This window comes from Primulina eburnea, chromosome 9, assembly GCF_022965805.1.
Source record: "Primulina eburnea isolate SZY01 chromosome 9, ASM2296580v1, whole genome shotgun sequence".
Classification (NCBI taxonomy): Eukaryota; Viridiplantae; Streptophyta; class Magnoliopsida; order Lamiales; family Gesneriaceae; genus Primulina; species Primulina eburnea.
Genome location: NC_133109.1, coordinates 439,127 through 459,312, shown reverse-complemented (window position 1 = coordinate 459,312; position 20,186 = coordinate 439,127). Strand labels below are relative to the sequence as shown.

The following is a 20,186-nucleotide window of genomic DNA, read 5'->3' as shown; positions in this document are numbered from 1 at the left end:
GACATGCCTGTAAAAGGAATTTTTCATGGATTGTGTGAAATGTGTGCGTTCAAACTTAGCAACATTCGTTTTGGCTGTTAAAAGTCGATCCGAATCTGACAATGTTTCTTTCAGTTATTAGCGGAGGATCAGTTTCACTTTTTTAATATAAGAATCTGATTGAAACCTGAATCATAAATATATCTTTTAGAATCTTAAGTATATGTAAATAATTTAAATTTTTTGGTTTATGTAAATTATTTTGTTTTTAAATGTGAAATGTTCTTGCCGTAAAAAACAAAATAATAAATTTCGGTTTGGTTCATATTCTTAATAATCGAAACCAAATCATATCAAAGCAATTCGATACCACAAGATAATGCTATTGGGATTATGCAACGAGGTCGCTGTCGTTCATGTGGGTGGGTTTTATGCGATTAATATAGGAGCTCTATGTTTGTGATCCAGGTATATTATCTTGGATGTAGGAAAAATACTACGAAAGCTAAAATTGAAATTATAAGCTAAACAAAAAAGGTCGAAATGCCATTGGAAAAAACTCATAAATATAATCAGATGCAAAAGAGCTTTAAAGTGGACTACGATGGACCAGACAAGTACTTCGTTCCAAACTTTGAGTACGCTCAAGCTCTGTGGAGGGTAGTTTTCTTCGTTCAACACCCACAGAAGGTCCGAAAATAGAACAAGGCAACCAGTAAATTTGAATTCTATGCAATCATTTCTCTTTGGCGTAATGACGGACAGCAAAGGCCAAGCCCAGTATCAAGAGAGGCACAAGGAACTGCAAGATCTTAATCACAAACTCGGAAGTCTTGTCCGGATTGTACGGGGCTTGTGTTGGAGGGACATAAGTGTGTTTCAGGGGAATGGTTGACATGTCTACCTCCCCAATGTAATATTTGTCCATCATTTCCCTAGCGGAATCACTGTGTCCAACGTCTTCAAAGTCATTGGTTGCATCTTTCCCTGGAGATTGCCAACAAATTTTTTGAATGAGTATGTGGTTTTGCATGATGCCTATGATGAACAAGCAATGGTATTGTAAGTTTATGCCTTCATGGCTACATGACCTGTTGCTGATAGCAGAACTTCGTCACCTCCAGGATGATCATCCATGAATGGGGTTACATCATAAACCTGACAGATAATCAAACAAGCATATTACAAGGAAGCTCCAAGAAAACCAAACAAAATGGCACAGAAAAACTATTATGCAGCTGTATTGTTCCTTTCTTAAAACAAGTGGGACGTATTCCGATTTCCATGTCCTTTCTAGTTCGAAATAACAGAAAGTAAAGCTTTTCAACAGACAATAATTTAGGTGCATGCACAGATTACCATCCAGAGATGGAATTGTTTAACCAGTTAAAGTAAATAATCATAATTAGAACCGACCAAGTGGATATAAACAACGTAATTAAATGCTGTCCAATTGGGACAACTTATGCAAGCAAAGTAATTCACAGATAGGCCTTCAAGGAGAACTCTTGAGGGGGGGTATTAGTTTAAAATAAATTTATTTGGATGTTTTCACCAAATATTTGATATCTACACTCGGCATTCTTCTCAAGCCTCTGCAACAAGAGGGATAAGATCCTAACTCACACCCATGTTTTTCCAAGTACAAAGCAAAAACCTCGATAAGAAATTTCGAACTACACGATGCAACGGCGACATGCATAAACATTTAACTGACAAACCATGCAAATGAAAGAGAGTCAACTGAAAAGCTTGCGTTAATTTCAATACAGAAATCATAGCAACAAAAAACTACTTAACCCATAAATAGATCTCCATAATACTCACCACTAGTACAAAACATAGTGAACAAGAAATAATTCACATCATAGGCTTAGAGGATCACACCCAAACTCATCATCAAACTTCTCAGTCCAAAACCGAGAGCTCATCAATTCAAATTACAAAAAATTTCCATCAGTTGAGCTCAACCACAAAAACAAAACATAGATCAAGACAAGATCTCAGGACGGTAGATAAGCATCCATTACAGCGACAGGGCAATAGCACAAACAGGAAGAGATCTGACCTTCCCATTAATAATTAGCCAGCAATCCTTAATCTTGTTATGGCTCGAAACCTCCTCAAATGAGCGAACTTTCAGATCTGACCCCATTTCCCTTCCCTGAAAAAGAGAACCATTGATCAAACACATTTCTATATAACATACCCAAATCTACAAAGTTCGATTGAAAAAAAAAAAGGCCTGCTTACCACAGAATCTGAATTTTCTCAACTTTGTTTCGACGGAATCGAAGTTTTTCTTTTTGTATATCCAGATCCAGAATCATCATATTTGTGAAATGACTGTTTTAGTCTTCAAATTGATGAAAATTACAGAGTGTGACCCATTTCCTTATGCTTGGACAGTTGGACCCCAGAAAACTGGAAGTACGCTTACTTCCAGAAAGTTCTGTGTGACTTTTTTTATTTGTCTACCATGAGTTGACTTACATTTATCATTTTATTAATTATTAATATTAAAGAAAATCGAAGATAAATCTCCATATCAAAATACAGATTGTTTTTCACTCTTTATACCGTAAAAAATTTGATTAAACTTCCTATGACCTATCCATGTCAAAAATATCAAAAATATCTTTATTTGTTTTACTGGACCGAAAATATTATTTGAGTTGGAGTAAAATTATTTCAAATATACAATATCATTAGGCAAAAACTTGTGTGAAACAGTCTCACGGGTCGTGTTTGTGAGACAGATATCTTATTTGGATCATCCATGAAAAAATATTACTTTTTATATTAAGAGTATTATTTTTTATTGTGAATATCGGTAGGGTTGACCCGTCTCACATATTAGGATCCGTGAGACGGTTTCACATAGAGATGTAAATGAACCAAACGGTTTGCGAGCTATTCGAAGCTCGGATCGATAAAAAGCTAGTTTGAGTTTGTTTGTTAATCATATCAAACCAAGCCCAAGCTCGATTTTGAGCTCGAAAATTTTAATCAAACCAAGCTCAAGCCTTAGGATATTCGGCTCGTGAGCTCGCAAACATGTTCGATAATAGGCTCGCGAGCTCGAGCTCGGCTCGTTCAGGTGGCTCGTACTCAAGCTCGGCTCGTTTAGGTGGCTCGCAAACATGATTTTGGAATGTTCAATAATATACTTATTTATGTTTTTTTTTTTGCTCTTATTTGTGTCGTTTTAGTTATTTATGAATGAATTTACATTTTTGTGTCTAATTTAAAATTAGTTTATAGATATATTTAATTTTTAACAAACTCGATTCAAACTCAAACTCGAGCTCTATTCTATGCTTATCGAGCTTGAAAACGAGACGAGCTCCAGCCAGGCTTGTTAAACATGTTAAACGAGCTATTAATGAATCAAGCTCGAGTCTGGTTTGATTAACATGCTAAACGAGCTTTTAATGAGCCGAGCTCGAGCCTGGCTTGATTAACATGCTAAACGAGCTTTTAACAAGCCGAGCTCGAGCTTTTAACAAGCCGAGCTCGAGCTTTTAACGAGCTCAGTAATTTCAAAACAAATCAAGCTCGAGCCTAATAATAGAAGCTCGAATCGAGCTTGAGCCTCAAACAATTTTAAACAAACCAAGCTCCAGCCTGATACTGTTTGGTTTGGTTTGGATCGTTTACATCCCTAGTCTCACATGAGACCCACTCATATCTTTATTAATGTGTAATAAAATGTTTGAAGAGAAGATTTTCTAAAAAAATTATGAATCCGAACTTATGTTCGAAATCAAATATTTATAGAAATTATTCCAATACTTTGGAATATTTACAAGATGAGTTAACCAATGTTAGACATAAGGAGCAAATAAGAACACATTGGAGTCTTAAGGTAAGCTTATAATTGAAAATAATAGGATGATAGAAATAGTATCGGATTCCTCTAAACTCACCGTAGATCTTAGAGAAATCCAAAAGACGGTACAAAACTATGACAACCAACCAACTATAGTATATACCAAAAAAATTTAGGAAATCCTTACAAACAAGAATCCAAACTCCAGAACAATAACCAAGTTCTAGTATAAGGATATCGGAAGGAAGATTACCACCATATTTTGGTACTGATCCTAAGACCAAGATAATGCCAAAACCTTTAACCGACGAAAAAATTATCAATCTGATTAAAACTGTCTCAGAAAAGAAATTGAGTTGATGACAACATAGAAAAGATTGGTCTAGAAGATCTTCAAGACATTGTAGAGTCTTTTGTAAATCTCAAAATCGTAGATCTGAAGTTGAGTACAATAAGTGGCGAACCACCCTCAATGACTCCCATTAACCACCAAGGAAAAATAAGGGAGGGGTCTCATAATATAAATATGAGAGAACTCCAAACAGATATTCAAGTATGTGGAGAAGCGCACCCAACGAAGACAAGATCAAGGATAAACCAAATTCTCTTACACCAAACACCATATTCGACATCAGTTTTAGAATCAATACATCCTTATAGGATCATGCTTAACTCTGATGTATTGGATTTCAAAAATAGAGAAGATCTAATAGATGACTGATTAGTGAATTTTGTGCACTTAAATTATCCTTATAATTCATATAGATTTTTTGTTTTCTTGGGCAGAATTATGCGTTTTTGTTGTCTTTGGTGTGATTGCAGGAATCTAGATAAGGCCACTACATGGGTTGAAAAGGAATGAAAATGGCTCTTAGAAGAAATTTGTGCGCATGCCCCAGCATAGAGGCAAAAAGACCCGCACATATGCGCGAGTCAAAGGCGCGCATATGCGCGCAAGAAGGAACTCCAGACGCACAAAACAGAGGGTCTCGCACATATGCGCGGAGCTTGGGAGCGCATATGCGCGAGAGAAGAAGCTCATACACAGAAGGTCTCACGCATATGCGCCAGTTTAGGGCGCGCATATACGTGCGACGTGAATGCCAAATTTTGTAGGTTTCTTTCTGGGCTTTATAAACGAATAGAAGAAAAAAAGACGGCCGAAAGGCGAGAAGAAAAAGGAGAGCAAAAGTCAGAGCGCACGGAAGACGGAATGCCAAGAACGGAGATAAAAGACGTTGAATCCGGACACTGAGACACACTTTCATCTCTCTTCAACACGTTTTTAATTCGGTTCTTTACTTTTACGTTTTTAATTATTAAAAACAAGTTTTGTATTGATTTAGATTCGAGTATGAACTAATTTTATTTTCTAGAGATTGACGTAGTCGTGGTCGAATCTATGTTATTGACGTTTTGAATTTTCATTGAATTAATTCATTGTGTTTAATTGTGATTGCTTGTCGTTAATGCTTTTGGATTACTGGTCATAATTTGATTGATCAAATAATTAAGATCTAACACTCGAGAGAGGGTATTGAAATTAGGACAGGGGAAATCACATCGTCAGATGTTTATAACATGCAAAAGACGTTGAACTCTGGTGAATCCATAAAAAAACCTTGTTTGCATATATTATGTGTTACGTAATTTTGAATAGACATATTAAAATCGTTAATAGGTAATACAGTTCTATTTATCACTTGAAAAAAAGAATAGGAAAATTGCGAGTTCTTGGTTAGTAAACATGATGCAATTTAATAACATGTTAGTCAATTTTAATTTAGCATAGAGGAGACCAGACAAAATCATATATCTAGATTGATCTACTCATTGAATTTCAACTGTGTTTCTTTAAATTAATAGGATTCGTTATTTGATTTGAATTGATTATCAACTATCTCTTTGATTTTTCTAAATAAAGTTGAACTATGTCAATTATGATACTTAATATACAGTCTTAAATAATTACTACTCGTGAGATCGATATCTGTACTCAAATCAGTGCTAAAACTTGACACCGTACACTAACGGTAGTGAAAATACGTAACAATGACTGACTATCAGCTATGAGAATTGCAACATACATACTTGATATCAACCAAGAATGATTCATTAAACTTTTAGAAATGAGTCTGATGGGATTAGTTAAAATCGCTTGGGACATGACTTCGGTAGAAGTCAAAGAGTCAGTCATAGCCAGAGAATCTCTTAATGAGGTAGCAGGGAGTAGGGATACTCTATTTAAAGCAACAATTTATAGGGTAGACTATTTTAACAGTCAAGATACATAGAAGAAACATAAAGATACGCAAACTCTGTATAGTCTTGAAATACATCACATCTATTTGCTAAATGAATATATTATGTAATTCACTAAATATAGATGCAATTCAAGTGTCGAAGAAAATATAACAATACAATTTTTCTTTGTTAAAATGTCGAGTCCCTCGAAAGAAATGTTAATTAAGGAATACGTCCCTAGGAATCCAAATACTTTGGCACGAATAACCTCTTTTCTCAAAGGAAAATTGACATAATGATGTCATATGAAGCATTACAAAATAATTACAAACGATTAATATATATTAATAAATGTACTCATTTATGTTGTAAAGAAAATGATCTTCCAACCATAATTGGAAATAACCACAAAGTCAAAGAAGAAAGGGCTTTAGAACTCATCTTTATGCCATAAGGGGAAAAAGTGGAAGTAATTCATGGAAACCAAGAATAGTGTGGTTTAGAGAAAAATCCAGATCTTACAAATCTAGGCAAAGATGTGAACCATCAAGAAATAAGATGTCCCAAGCATAGAACTCATCTCGAAGCAAGAGGCGTATGTCAACAAAGAAAACTTTCAGAATAGCTCAAACCCGAGCTAATAAAAGTTTTAAAAATTGTAATTGTTGAACATGTGGAGTAAGATGTTATATTTGGACCAACTGTCCAGAAAAATACAGAAAAGGGATAAAATGTTTTGAACCAACTCCAGATATTGAAGAATCAGTTTATTACCAAGATATAACGCAAGTATACCAATTTGAAGATATTCCTTCACACGAGAGTATATATGAAGAAGAAGCAAAAAAAAAAATTGAGTCAAGAAGAATTTGATGGAACAAAATCAGAGTATGATATGAAACACATGAATGCTTTGATGGTTTCTTTAGTCTAGATAATAGAATGAAATTCATGGAAGAGAATAGAATATGGAACATCTGATGACCAAGAGCCAGTTCTCGATATACATCCAAGTAGGGATGTTACATGAACAATTTAAAGCAGAATATATTGTTGCTTATATTGATTCAAGAACCGGAATTTATACATCAAAATGATGAGTGTTTCCAAAATAATTGCAAAAAAAAATTACATGAGATTACTAGATGAGATTTCTCCAAGTGAATCATAATTTTACGTAAAGAGATTAAGATGACGTAAATATTAATCAGATGTGCTGGACAAACACTTTGGTACAAGATGAAAATAGTATTTATTTATTTTCATGATACATGAGCAGACATTCTGCTATAAAATAATTTCTTGCAAATGTTTAAATACTATACACAAGAAAATGAGACCAGAATATTAGTGTTCACAACACTATGTGGTCACAAAGTCATAGTTCAGAGACTAAAAGAGTCATTTTATAGAAAATTTTCAATCGAGTTTTGCAGCAAGCGTGGTGATGAAGGAAAAATAAAATATTATAGACATTTCGGGAAACAATATTTCAATTAAGTGCAGATCAAAACCTCCAACCATAATAAGTAAAATTCGTCAAAATAGCTTTATGCTAGGAAGATGTAGAGTTCGAAAGAAAAGTATCCCTAGAAGATGCTAAAAAATGATCAAAGAAAATTACAGTGAAGATCTCTTGATATGATGAGACAAAAACCAACTCCAAGTCAGCCTTAAAATTAAGAAAGACATAGAATATGAGTTCGTCAGATTTAAACATATCTCGATGAAGATCAAAAGGATATGCAGATTATTATCAAAGAACATTTAAACCTTGGTTTAATCAAAACATAAATATCACCATTAAGCAATCCATGATTTCTGGTAACAAAAAGGAACAAACCAGATTAATAATTAATTATCAAGAAAATAATAAATTTATAGATTTTGATGGGTATTTTATACCTAATAGAGAACATTTAATCAATTGTATACATAACGCTAAAATATTCTCTAAATTCGGTTGTAAGTCTGAGTTTTATCATATTCGGACAAAAAAAAACAAAAAAATTCACAGCTTTTTCTACACCGCAAGGTCATTATATTTGGAAAGCATTACCCATGGGTTTGGCAAATGCACCTCAATTATTTCAAAGAAAAATGAATAATATATTTTGAAATTATTTTAATTTTATGTTCGTTTATATTGATGATGTTTTAATAGTATCGAAAAATATGAACGAACATATTAAATATTTAGAGATTTTATCTAAGGTCTGTAAAAAAAAATATCAATCCTATCTGAAAAGAAGATAGTTCTTGCTTCAAAGAAGATTGAATTCCTTAGAATATAAATAGATTAGTCGGAAATAATTCTGCAAAAATATACAGTGAAAAATGTGCAAAAATTTCCAGATCAACTAAAAAATAAAAAAAACTTCAAAGTGGTCGTTAACTTTGCTGGAATGGTAATTAAGAACCTAGAAAAACACAGAAAATTATATAGTTCATTACTGAAAAAAGATGCAAAATTTATATGGACAGAAGATCACACAAATGAAATTAGCTAACTAAAAGAGATTTGTAAAAATTTTCCAAAAATGTTTATTTATCAAGATGAAGATGATCTGACATTATATACATATGACAATTATCATTGAGGGGCATAAGTTCCTACAAAGTTAACACCAGATGGAAAACAACCATGTAGATATTGTTGTTGGATATTCTCATATGCGAAAGCCATACGATATCATATTAACGAAAATGAATTTTATGCAGCAAAAAATAATTTTGAAAAATTATTATTATTTTTATTTACAAAGAAATTTACCTTAAAAGTCGATAATACACATGATGGATAAAACCAGATTCCTATCCCAAAGAGTTAAAAGTATTATATGAATGTGAGGCTCTTGCCTTAGTTTATATTACATCACACAGCTCCTCAGAAAACTCAGCACTACCATAATAGATACTGGAAGTTGTTCATTAAACATGGACAAATAATGACTATTTGTCAAGAGGAGATATTCTGGAGATATTCGGGAGCTTTATTTTTTTAGCGCAACACTAGAACCAGCCGTAAAAGGATCACTGAAGCCTTTCACTTCATCAAGTTGAGAAGAACATACATGAGCATTCAAAAGTTCATTAAGGGTCATTTAGATGATGAACACCTCTTGTTTCATCACTCAGTGAAGACTACATCTCTACTAAACGAGCATGAGGATTATGAGTCTATGTCACAGAGATAGACAAAATAAAATCTTCATTTAAGTTTTATCAAAATTTTGTAAATGAATCTTTTCTGTTAAATATCATGACAGGAAAAACTACAAGATTAAAAGAAAAAAAATTTGAAAAGAAAAGAAAAGAAATCTTATGTTGAACAACAAGTTACCAGTGAGTAAAGAAACTCGTTGAAAATTTTGCAATATGGCTGATGTGAGAAGATGATAAGAAGGAATCTGCCCAAAATGCTCAAACCAAAAGGAGCCAAAATTCGGGAACGGTTTTCGACTCAGATCTGACCGAAAACATATTGCAGAGACAAATCCAAGTACAAAAGTAAAAGATTCTTCGACAAAGGTAGAGAAGATATGTAAAGGCCCGAAAATTCGTGCTTGAAAATTTGCGGAAAAATTAAAATTTTTCTTTTAAACTAAATGGAGTATCAACTTCATAAAATAAACTGTTAAATAATATTTAATGTTTAAAAATAGCAGCGGAAGTAAATATTTGCAAAGTAACAATTTAAAATAATTCAACAAGCGATAAAAAGTTTGCAAATGCTGAAACTGAGGTCCTCGGGTGCCACTACTGCCGACCCAAGCTAGCTCACTGGTCCGCGCCCTCGGTCCCAACATCATCAGTAACTACAACAATCAAGTCTAGTGAGTCTAAAGACTCAACATGCATATATCGTAAATAGCAAGTAAATACTACATTAAAATTTGCATGGGATAAAATATCATGTTCTGAGCAATTATAATACGTGCATAACTGAACTGAAAATCATGGTAAAAATGTTTGCTCCTTGGAGCCCTGTACTGAAATAGCATGTAAAAATTTTCTGGTGAGATTATGATCTATGCAAGTGGTCCCTGAACTGAACTGAGCTGACCGATACTGGGGACCGGACCGATACTGGGGATCGGATTTGCGTCTGATCAGACTACTGCCACAGTACTGGGTGAAACAACTGAACTAACCGGTAACTGGTGACCGGACCGATACTGGGGACCGGATTTAATACTGATAGTAACGTGACCACAAGCCATATCGCATAAATCTCAAAATTTGTATTTGCACGTAATATAATTAAATCACATAATTAAATATGAACAACTTCGATTTTCTTGCATTAAAATCATGTACTTGCGATATTTAAAAATACCTATATGACTTGATTGAAGAGCAAAAGAAGATATAAACATGCCTTGGTTTGTTTTGACTGAAAACAAACAAATTAACGACGCGGCGCGGCGGAGACGGAGTGCTCTTCACTTCCTCACTTAAATTCCTTTAAATTAAGCATGCACCATAATTATTATAATAGCATAAAAAAAAATTCGTAAACGTGATGCATGAACATTTAAAAATATCATGATTTGTGCTCGAGGCGCTGCTAGGACTAAAATCTCACCTCGGGTTCAAAATGACCATTTTGCCCCTGGGAACCCAAAAATTACCATTTTACCCCTGGACCTCTAAAATTGACCCGAAGCTTACCAAACTCCTTAATATGTCCCAAAACATTTTTAAAAATATTCCTAGACGTAAACTCGAGCCAAAATCAGAACTTAAACGATTGGTTTTAAAACTTGGACCGGGGTCCCGGTTTTAATCCGAATCGACTCGAAACACAACTAAATATTTTCCAACTTTTGAACCCACCTTACAAACTTTTAAAAGATCCTAAAATTATCACCTCATCCTCATAAACCCACGGCTGGAACTCCAGCACATCATTTGACACTAATCTCTCTCCACAAGCCACGTCTACCATTTGCTCACCTCTCCAAATTCATGCCAACCCTCCTCCACCGAACCAGCCCTCAACCAATCACATCTCGACTAATCTAGGCTCCCTCCTGGATGCAAACAACCCACGCAAACACCCCCATGCACCAACCCTTTCACTCATGATCGCCCCACACTAAAATGGGCCACCCTCGGTTCATGCTCCTTACAAACTTTAAACCATACCAGGGTGTACCAGCAGCCTTCAGACCTTTCCACAGCCACGGTTCAGACCCCATGTAACCTGGTTCAGACCTCGGATCGGTCTTCAAGCCATCGACTCCGCCCCTACCTCCATATATGCACTAACCGGGCCTCCCTCCCAGAAATCCCTCTACTCGACCACTCGTTAGCAGCGTTCAACCACTCAACTAAACCCCAAGCCAAACATCTCGACACACCAGAAACTCTTAACCACACAAGGATCGCAGCCCCTTGCACCGAATTTAGAAAAACGTGAGTTTCAAAGCATGGAGTGTAAAGATACATGCAAAAACCAAAACCAACCATGCACATACTTGGATCGAGAGTTTCACAAAACAAATACTCACATAACAGCATGTATATATCGTGTATGATGCATGAATGATGATACGATGCGTGCCTTAGATGTATTTGCGCGAGAGGATCGAAGAACGAATGCCAGAGACAACTTTTCCTTCAAGAATAGAGCTTGACCGAAGGTTTTTCCTTGAGCTGCAGATTTCTGAAATTGAGGGTGAGAGGTTCTGAAAGGGATGACGGCTAATGACTTTAGGTTTAGGGTAAATGGTGCTTTAGGTAATAATTAAATAGATAAGAAATAGGTAATGAGCTTTAAAATAACAATTAAAGGTTTAAAAGCTAATTAAGCCCAATATGCTTAAAAGTAGACTCATTAAATAAAAACGCACTCTCGAAAAATATTTCGAGTTGGAAAGACTTTGAAAATATCAGCCGAACCCTTAAAAAGTTCCCCTATTCGATAAAATTTGCGTACCGATTAAAAATAAAATCTTACGGGTAAAAATACTCAAAAATTCCCATTTTTGAAAAATACTCTAAAAATATTTTTAATTAATTTATAAAAATAACTCGTGTAATAAAATAATTTACTTGAAAATTCTCCGATCCTCGTTCGAACGTGAAATGCACCTAGAAATCCTAATGCATGAACTTCTAAAATTTCACGAATTAAATCCTATAATGCATGAATTATGCATAAAATGCATAAAAGTAATCAAATATAAATTAATGAAATAAACATGCTAAAATACCACTTCTTAAATGAGTCTTTATTAGCTTGTCTCAATACTCCATCTCCAGTCCGGCCTCACTTAGTTAATTGAAAAGGTAACAATTAAACTACTGCGTAAAATAAATAAATTTCAAGTAAAGAATTTAAATACTCATGCAATAAAAAAACCATTTTAATTTTAAATACTAGAATTATGCATGGCTTATACGCAGTCCAATTTACGGGTTCTACAATCCGTAAATATGATCCAACCCACTCCATTAGTAAAGATGAACCACTCAACCACCACAACATTACATATCACTAACTACTGGTAGACCAAATAAAAGATTATGTCGGCCACAACTGACAATGCAATTGACAAGTTTGAAATCTGGAATAATCCACCAAGACTTCTATTTATCACGACATAAGAAAGATGAAGAAATAATTCAACATCTTCATTTTTGTTCAAAAAAAATTTGTATTATTTTTCAGTTTACGTGTATTGTAATTCCAACCATTATAAATAGCAAAATAAGTTTATCCTTCTCTATAAGATATTACTAAATTATCAAATAACAAACAACTCAAAATAATAATAACAAATAGAACGGCTTGAATGTGACATTTGAAATATGGAACATTAATTTTTGTTTTTTTTAAGTGAAATATAAACAAATAATACCTTCAAAAAAATATATCAACAAATAAATTTAAAAAGTACGAAAATATATGAATTTATTATTTATAGTATTATAAAAACTATGATAAATACAAACTATCAAAACAGTGAACAAAGTATATTTATAATAATGAGTTAAAAATAATTAATATAAAAAAAAGAAATTGTTAAAAATTGGGACACTTTGACTCTATTTTTTGTTTATTTCTTTGTTAAGTTTTTTTTTCTTTAAAAATTAGAAGTATCATTTTCTTTTTGTATAGGTATCTTGTGAGATGATCTCACGAATCTTTATTTGTGAGACGAGTCAACTCTATCGATATTCACAATAAAAAATAATACTTTTAACATAAAAAATATACTTTTTATGGATGACCCAAATAAGATATCTGTCACACAAAATACGATCCATGAAACCGTCTTACACAAGTTTTTGTTTTTGTTTTTGAAAAACAAAACATAATCGATCTTTTATAGTTCATCTGAAACGAAATTTTAAATATTAGATGATTTAAATAAAAAAAATGATTGACGGCATATAATTCATCTGATATAAAATTTCGAATATAAAACGATGATCAATTGTAATAAATCCGTCCTCGTCTCGTCCCGAGCTAAAAATTTGATGTTTATTTTTTTAGAATCGTGTGGTCTTGGTAATGGGCATCTTCCAATCAGGCGTTAGCTCCACACCACCTCCACCTGCCCCACTCCACTCCACCCATCTCCTCTCCTCTATAAATGTGTATAATAATATAGAATTTTCATCCATATATTGCTGGTGGAAACCATGGTGGAGTTGATCGCCGGCGCCACCCGCTCATCCTCCGGCGACTTCCTCCAACAACCTCCGCTCGAGCTTTATGAAAGTGACGTCGTTTGGTCCTTCCTCTCGTCCCCCGATTCAACCTCCCCTTCTCCGCCGTTCATGCACGATGGCCGCCGCCACAATCGCTTTAGTACTCCTCAATCCGGTCTTTCGGCCGTGCTGGGCAACGACCATCGCCGCCTTGTCAGCAGCCAATCGAAGATAATCCCAGCGTCGCCGAGGTCGGAGAATATTCAGGTGAAATTCCACCAGTCGGCTCCGGTTAATATCCCTGTCTGGCCGAAGCAGTTTCACGACAACTTTGATGAAATTAATGACGGTGATGGTTATCTGAAGAGGTTAGATGAGGTGGAGGATGAGGAAGATGAGAAAATGGTGCCGCCTCACGTGATCGTGGCGCGATCGCACGTGACTTTCTCGGTTTTCGAAGGCGTGGGGAGGACGCTGAAGGGAAGGGACTTACGCCGCGTTCGAAATGCGGTGTTCCGGAAAACAGGTTTCATTGATTGATTGATCGGAAGAAATTTTGAAAGGTGGCCAAGGAGTAATAATAGTACTGAGTCTCCCTTTGTTGTAATTTATGTTTCTCCTTTTTTTTCCTTCTTCTTTCGGTCTTGATCATGGTAATTGGGTGAAATTAAATTGATCATGTTTGGGAAAAAAGGTGTAGTATGATATGGCCTTTGCCATAGAATCGAAATAATTGCTATTTCTGTGCAAACATGTATATCTTTTTCATTATTTCCGAAATAAGGAGCCATTATTGTGAACCAGAGCTGGATTTGAGTTCCATGAATGTTCACTTCCTTGATGTCAAGAAGTTATATTTTGTCACTAACAATTTTTTTATGCTACCGTACCGTACTCGGTGGTATCTTAAGCTTATATTCTTGCATTTGGAGCCTGGTGTAGCCTCAAAGGATCAAAGATACTTTATGTTTCGCTTGATCTAGCCTTCTACTGCAGAAAGTTCATGTCTTTGTGGTTCTCTATTGCTATGTAGATATTAAAGTTATCTCTTAGATTGACTCCTGACTTGTTAACTCGGGATTCAACAGCACCTCCAAGATTGAGGAAAAAGGACATTTTGTTGAATCGCATGTGAGCCAGGGTGAGATATCTTGTTTATAAAATTAAAGCGAGTGCATGGCCAGCAATCTTGTTTACAGAAATAAAGACACGTGCGCGTGTCAGTGGTGTTGATGTAGAACGATCATTCATGTCAGCTTACAAGCACTCGCTGCACTAAGCATGGCAGTATATGAAATCTGTTTCTGAGATTTTGTCCGAAGATATGAGGTGCGTATTGTTTGATTCCCCATGATCTAACCTCCAAACCACTTAATATGGCTTTGGATACAATATCTCTAGTGGATTCCTTGGACCATTGGCATTGGACGTCTCATCGATGAAGTGAGCGCGTGTATTCAGTTTTATAGACTAAACTAAGGTTCAGTCATTTGCTTAAATCCATTTTGGCATGTTATATACAGAGAAATTATGTGCTTATACCTTGACGTTTTGAACTAAATATTCTTCTGCTATTACTTTCGCATGATGATATGCATCAGTTGGGAAGACTCTGTCTGTTTGATGTTCTTCGATAATGCGAATTGTCGGATTCACAGTTCAAGAAATGCCTGGCCGTGCTGTCTGAGAATTTATACGAAGAATGTTGTAATGTGGTTTTGGTCGTTCTTTTACCTACTCACTCTTATTATTTCATTGTATCTTGTATGTAGTTGGGTGTTATTTTCATTGGAAAAAGGGTTTTATTCTGAAAATGACACTATTATACTGATATAGTTGAATCTAGAGTGGGACAGAGATGCATTTTAGAAAACTGAGAGTGTGGTTCTATGCTGCAACACTTAGAGCAGATAATATCTGTCAGGACATGGGGTTCTCATTTACTTTTTCATTGATCAGACATAACTATCGTCGTGGAATCCTCTAGGTGCTTTTACTTTTCACTGGTTGCGATGTATCTTAGGATTTTCAGTCTGGAAGTTAGTTGTTGCTGACGGGGATGCACCTAGACTAAAGGATAAAGCGGAGAATCTATCAGATGTGGAGAAATACCTGTGGTTAATCCCTTATTGTTGTTCTTTCCTTTTCTTCCTTTTCTATCTTCAATGCCCTCCTACCATGCCTTTTTCTCTCCCTTCAAAATTTTCATGTCTTTCATGCCTGTTGTGTTATGTTTTGATGAACTTAAAGTGCTTCTTAATGGCATTATCAGTGCTGTTCCAGATCAATTAGTTGCACTCATGTTTTGTTACATCCTTTTTACATTTCAAGGCTTTTGATTATACATAATCGATCCTAACTTGTTTTCCTAGGTTTTTGGAACTTGGAAGTGTGATTTCTATCACACGTGCCATGTCTATCATAACATGTTTTGCCTTGCTTGGAACTTGGAAGTAGTTTTAGAACGACACACAAGTTGATCGAGACTACTCGTATCTGCCGAGTACCTAAATAAGAAGTTTGTCTGATTTGAAGTTCCTTTTAGTCGTGAATTTTCTTGCTTCTCTATCCATCCTTTAATCTTTAAAAATTGATTTCTGAAATTCAAGATGAAACACTATTTTGGAGAAGTCTTGCTGCTCTTTCTTTCTTTTTGGCTAATAAGGTTGTAATTAAGCTAGGTTGGGCTTGATTAGCATTCAAATGGCACCGAACTTGGGTCAAGTTGCTTAGCTTGACAAGGTCCATACTTGAGCATAAAATACTTGACTTCATCATGAATCAGTCGAACTTGGGTTGAATGTAGTAACAACGCCCTTAAATAGTAATAAAATAAATATTTATAAGAAATAATATTATTTAACACAGATAAATCGAGGTTGAATAACTCGAGGAGCATATGTTCCTATGTATTAATTATTTTAGTTTGATACAGCCGCTTACACCTTACTAGCAGCTCCAACAGCTTGCAACACTAGTTACCAGCCCAACGAAAATTATTCTTATATCTGATAAATATAATTTGCTATCCATCTTAATCTCTATGATTGCCAAAATTGTTTGGTATTCCCATCTCAATTATTACGCTATGCACTTCGCAATTTTACTGATTTCTCACGAGCTCTTTCCAGGCAAGAAGTTCATACAGATTGGAGGATGAACCTTAGCTAAAGCAAGTATTGATGACGGAAGAATCCACAACCCATCGCCACAAATCAAACCTGAAGCCACTGCTGGCACCATCAAACCAGCTTTCCTTCTGTCAACCTTACGCCAAACACAGACAACCAAACTCCCCACACACAATCAATGGCAAAATAACCCCCCACAAGAAATGGCACCGCCATAGCCATAGGAAGAGGAACCCATTTTCCGAACTTATAGGGTATTATATCTCTCAACAGATTAGTCAACACTGCAAACGCAAAAAACCCATAACAGAGTTGCAAGCAGTGTTGAGGCAGAGCAGAGAAGCCCTCCACTCCGAGAATCGCCATGTTTCGGTATACAAGTGCATAAGGAGCCTTATATTCACCATTGGGATTCCCCACGTCAAAGGCCGTGTAAAAGAGGAAGAATGAGAGAGGAGCCACCACACACCCAATGGCAGTCCCAATACCTTGACTAAGAATCATGGATCGAGGGGATGTTAAGGTGAGATGCCCCGTTTTCAAATCATGCATCAAGTCCGAGGATATGGAAGCAATGGATTTGATTAGGCCGCATCCGATGAGTCCCGCAACTACTCCATTGTCTTCCCCGGCTAAGGCTGCAAGAACGAAGAGAGCCACTTTCCCATAATTATAAGCCATATTCATATCGGTTAAACCAGCACCATAGGCATTGCAGAAGCTTAGACACGGTGCAAGAATATAGGCCACAACAACATAGTACCACTTGAGCTGAGGAAACATGATTGGGACCACAATTACAGAAATTACAGAGAAGAGCATGTAACCGACACATGCTATCCATATAGGAATGCTTTCTCTTATGAATACTTCGTTTCTTCGCAGATCGTCCAATGGTTCGTCTTTCTTGTCTGAAACTGATGTAAGAAACATATTTATTTCAGTGCAATAAAATTTTAAAATCCTCGCAACTTCAAATCCTCTCCTGAGATTTTAGAATAAACCATAATCTTAGCAGCTTGCCTGATATAACCGCATTCTTCTTCTTGAATGCAGCATGCATGCTTCTGACAGTAAACAACAGCGTCTTGAGAAAATTGTAGAGACCATCACCTAAAATAAGAGCGATAGAAATGAAGACCTGCGTAAAGGTGCAAATTATTCATTTCATTTTCTGAATCAAGGAAATAATAATGCATCCATCAAGTAAAGATTTCTTCTGAACTAACCTTGTAACCATTTAAACTCTTCATGCTACTTTCCTTGATGTTTTGAGGGTACCATTCTCCGTTCTTTTCGCTTATCAATGGCCATATTACACCCCAAGAAAGCACAGCTCCAAGAAGCAAAGAAAAGTTCACAAGGTGGGAGCAAATCATTCCAGCTCCTACATACGTCATGCTGAAATCAAAGTAAAATCTGCCAAAAAAAATAAAAATCGTATCACCTCTGGTTGAAGAATTGGTGTATATTAAAACGTAAACTTACAAAGAAAGTGTTTTGTATGTACGTTTGTTTCCAAGATTTCAATCCGAACGTGGGGAAATTGACAAATCCGCAATTTTCCCCACCAGAAAAAAACCACTGAAAGAAACTCCATATGAAACTAAGTGAGAAGAACTTCATGAATCCGCGAACCTGTTTCCTGAAATTTGAAAGAGTAGAGTCATTCTCTTCAATCCCCATGAGAAAATAACAAAAATTCCCATGAAACTTTACTTGCAACTCCTCCATACAAAATCTCGACTCCATCTGTATCCATAATGGAAGGATTTAAACTTTGCTTACTTTGCCGTCTTGTCTCCTTTAGTAGTGTGAAATCCATTTATAAGAACAGCGGTTGCAGTTCCACTTGGGTAAGGTAATTTATAATCTATGATCATAACCTGCCAATTAAAATCACAAGCACAATAAATCAGAGAAATGTATGAATGAGGACTTTAAAGATGGCAAAGAAAACAACAAAATAAGCCATTCTACGCAACGGAGGTTTCAATAATTTCGATCGGGTGGGGCGAAAAATCGTATGACGCAATTATGAGCGTACCTTTCTTAGAGGAACCAAGGCAAACAACCCCACAAAGCTAACAACAAAAAGAAATCCAATCATCCAATCAAGCTTAGGCTCTTTATAACTCCAAGTGGGATTCCCTTCTGTATCAACTCCAGCCTTCACAAGTGTCTTTTTGTCCAATCCAAGAAGATAAGATCCAAAGCCACCTGATTAAACCATAACCAAAAAAAACAAAGCTCAAGATCATAATGTTTTGAAATTTTATGTAATCGTATTTTATAAAACAAGTTTCACCCCCTGAAGCATCCAATAAAATGGATCCGCCTCTGCCACAAAGAAATCACATTGTCCTAGAAAATCAAAACTAATCATGATTTTGAGTTTCCGACCTCCTAATGCAATACTATAGCAAGCCACAGCACAAGTCTGAATGGTTGTATTTTCTTGTTTAGTAAACGGAGTAGTGACGAAGTTGGCCTTCTGAAGAATCTTTGTCCATGTTCTTACAAACACAAAAGCAAGAAGTGCGGCTGATACATTGAGATTTGGTACAAGTCCAGTCGTGAGATTGAGCTTCATTACTATGATACTGTAAATGATCCCAATCACTAAACTAGCCACAATTCCTCGAATTGTTATCTGTTTATTCCATGGAGGAATCCTATTCATCTCCTCCGCCTGGCCTCTCGTTTCTTCCAAATCTTCATTCTCCATTTCTCTATTGTCACTGCTCACCATATTGAAGCAATTCGATCACTTTCCCTTCTTTTATTGAACAATTATCCGATTAGTTGTCGGCCTTGTGAAAACTAAAATATGCTGAGAATAAGGAAAAAAATCAGATTAAACAATTCTATCACTTTCCCCGATTTTGACAATTCTATCACATTCCCTGCTTTTTTCACAAAATCTTCGGCAAATGTCAAAATTAAATTGATATGAATGTCAAAAAAGACGATTTTTTAGACACATTACCAACGTAAATAAATTTCATCTCATGCATGAGAGAAGAATCAACATTACCTAGCGGTTGTTTTTGTTCCTCGGATTCAGATGATCACTGAAAAACGAATTTCTCCAAAAACCCAACAAAAAAAAGGGATTTTTAGACACCTAAACAGAAAACCGACTTGATTTTTTCTCTTTCCCAACCTGCTGCATCTGACGATCGAGAGAATTATAACCATTAAATACTGGCAATCTTGACTCTTGTATGTACTACCATTTGGTAGTGGTAGTACGACCCGAAAAGGCATTAACTTTGTACTCCAACCGCAATAAATAGAATCCCGTTTTAAATTCAGAAAATTTTTCACATTTT

At 35.5% G+C, this 20,186-nt stretch overlaps 2 protein-coding genes and 1 pseudogene across 2 annotated transcripts; 1 reads left to right on the top strand and 2 right to left on the bottom strand.

Moving 5' to 3' along the window:
- Positions 1 to 504: 504 nt before the first annotated feature.
- LOC140840974 (cytochrome b5-like) lies at positions 505 to 2,397 on the bottom strand. The gene is made up of 4 exons (XM_073208113.1): positions 2,233 to 2,397; positions 2,048 to 2,143; positions 1,071 to 1,137; positions 505 to 966 (listed from the first exon to the last, which is right to left on the bottom strand). Exons 2-4 carry the CDS (start codon positions 2,132 to 2,134, stop codon positions 716 to 718), a joined length of 405 nt encoding a protein of 134 aa, XP_073064214.1. The 5' UTR covers positions 2,135 to 2,143; positions 2,233 to 2,397; the 3' UTR covers positions 505 to 715.
- An 11,195-nt stretch (positions 2,398 to 13,592) lies between these two features.
- On the top strand, positions 13,593 to 14,570 carry LOC140840973 (protein S40-6-like). The gene has a single exon (XM_073208112.1). The coding sequence runs from the start codon at positions 13,712 to 13,714 to the stop codon at positions 14,258 to 14,260; it is 549 nt and encodes a 182-aa protein (XP_073064213.1). The 5' UTR covers positions 13,593 to 13,711; the 3' UTR covers positions 14,261 to 14,570.
- Positions 14,571 to 16,281: 1,711 nt separating this feature from the next.
- LOC140840972 (metal-nicotianamine transporter YSL3-like) lies at positions 16,282 to 20,186 on the bottom strand (annotated as a pseudogene).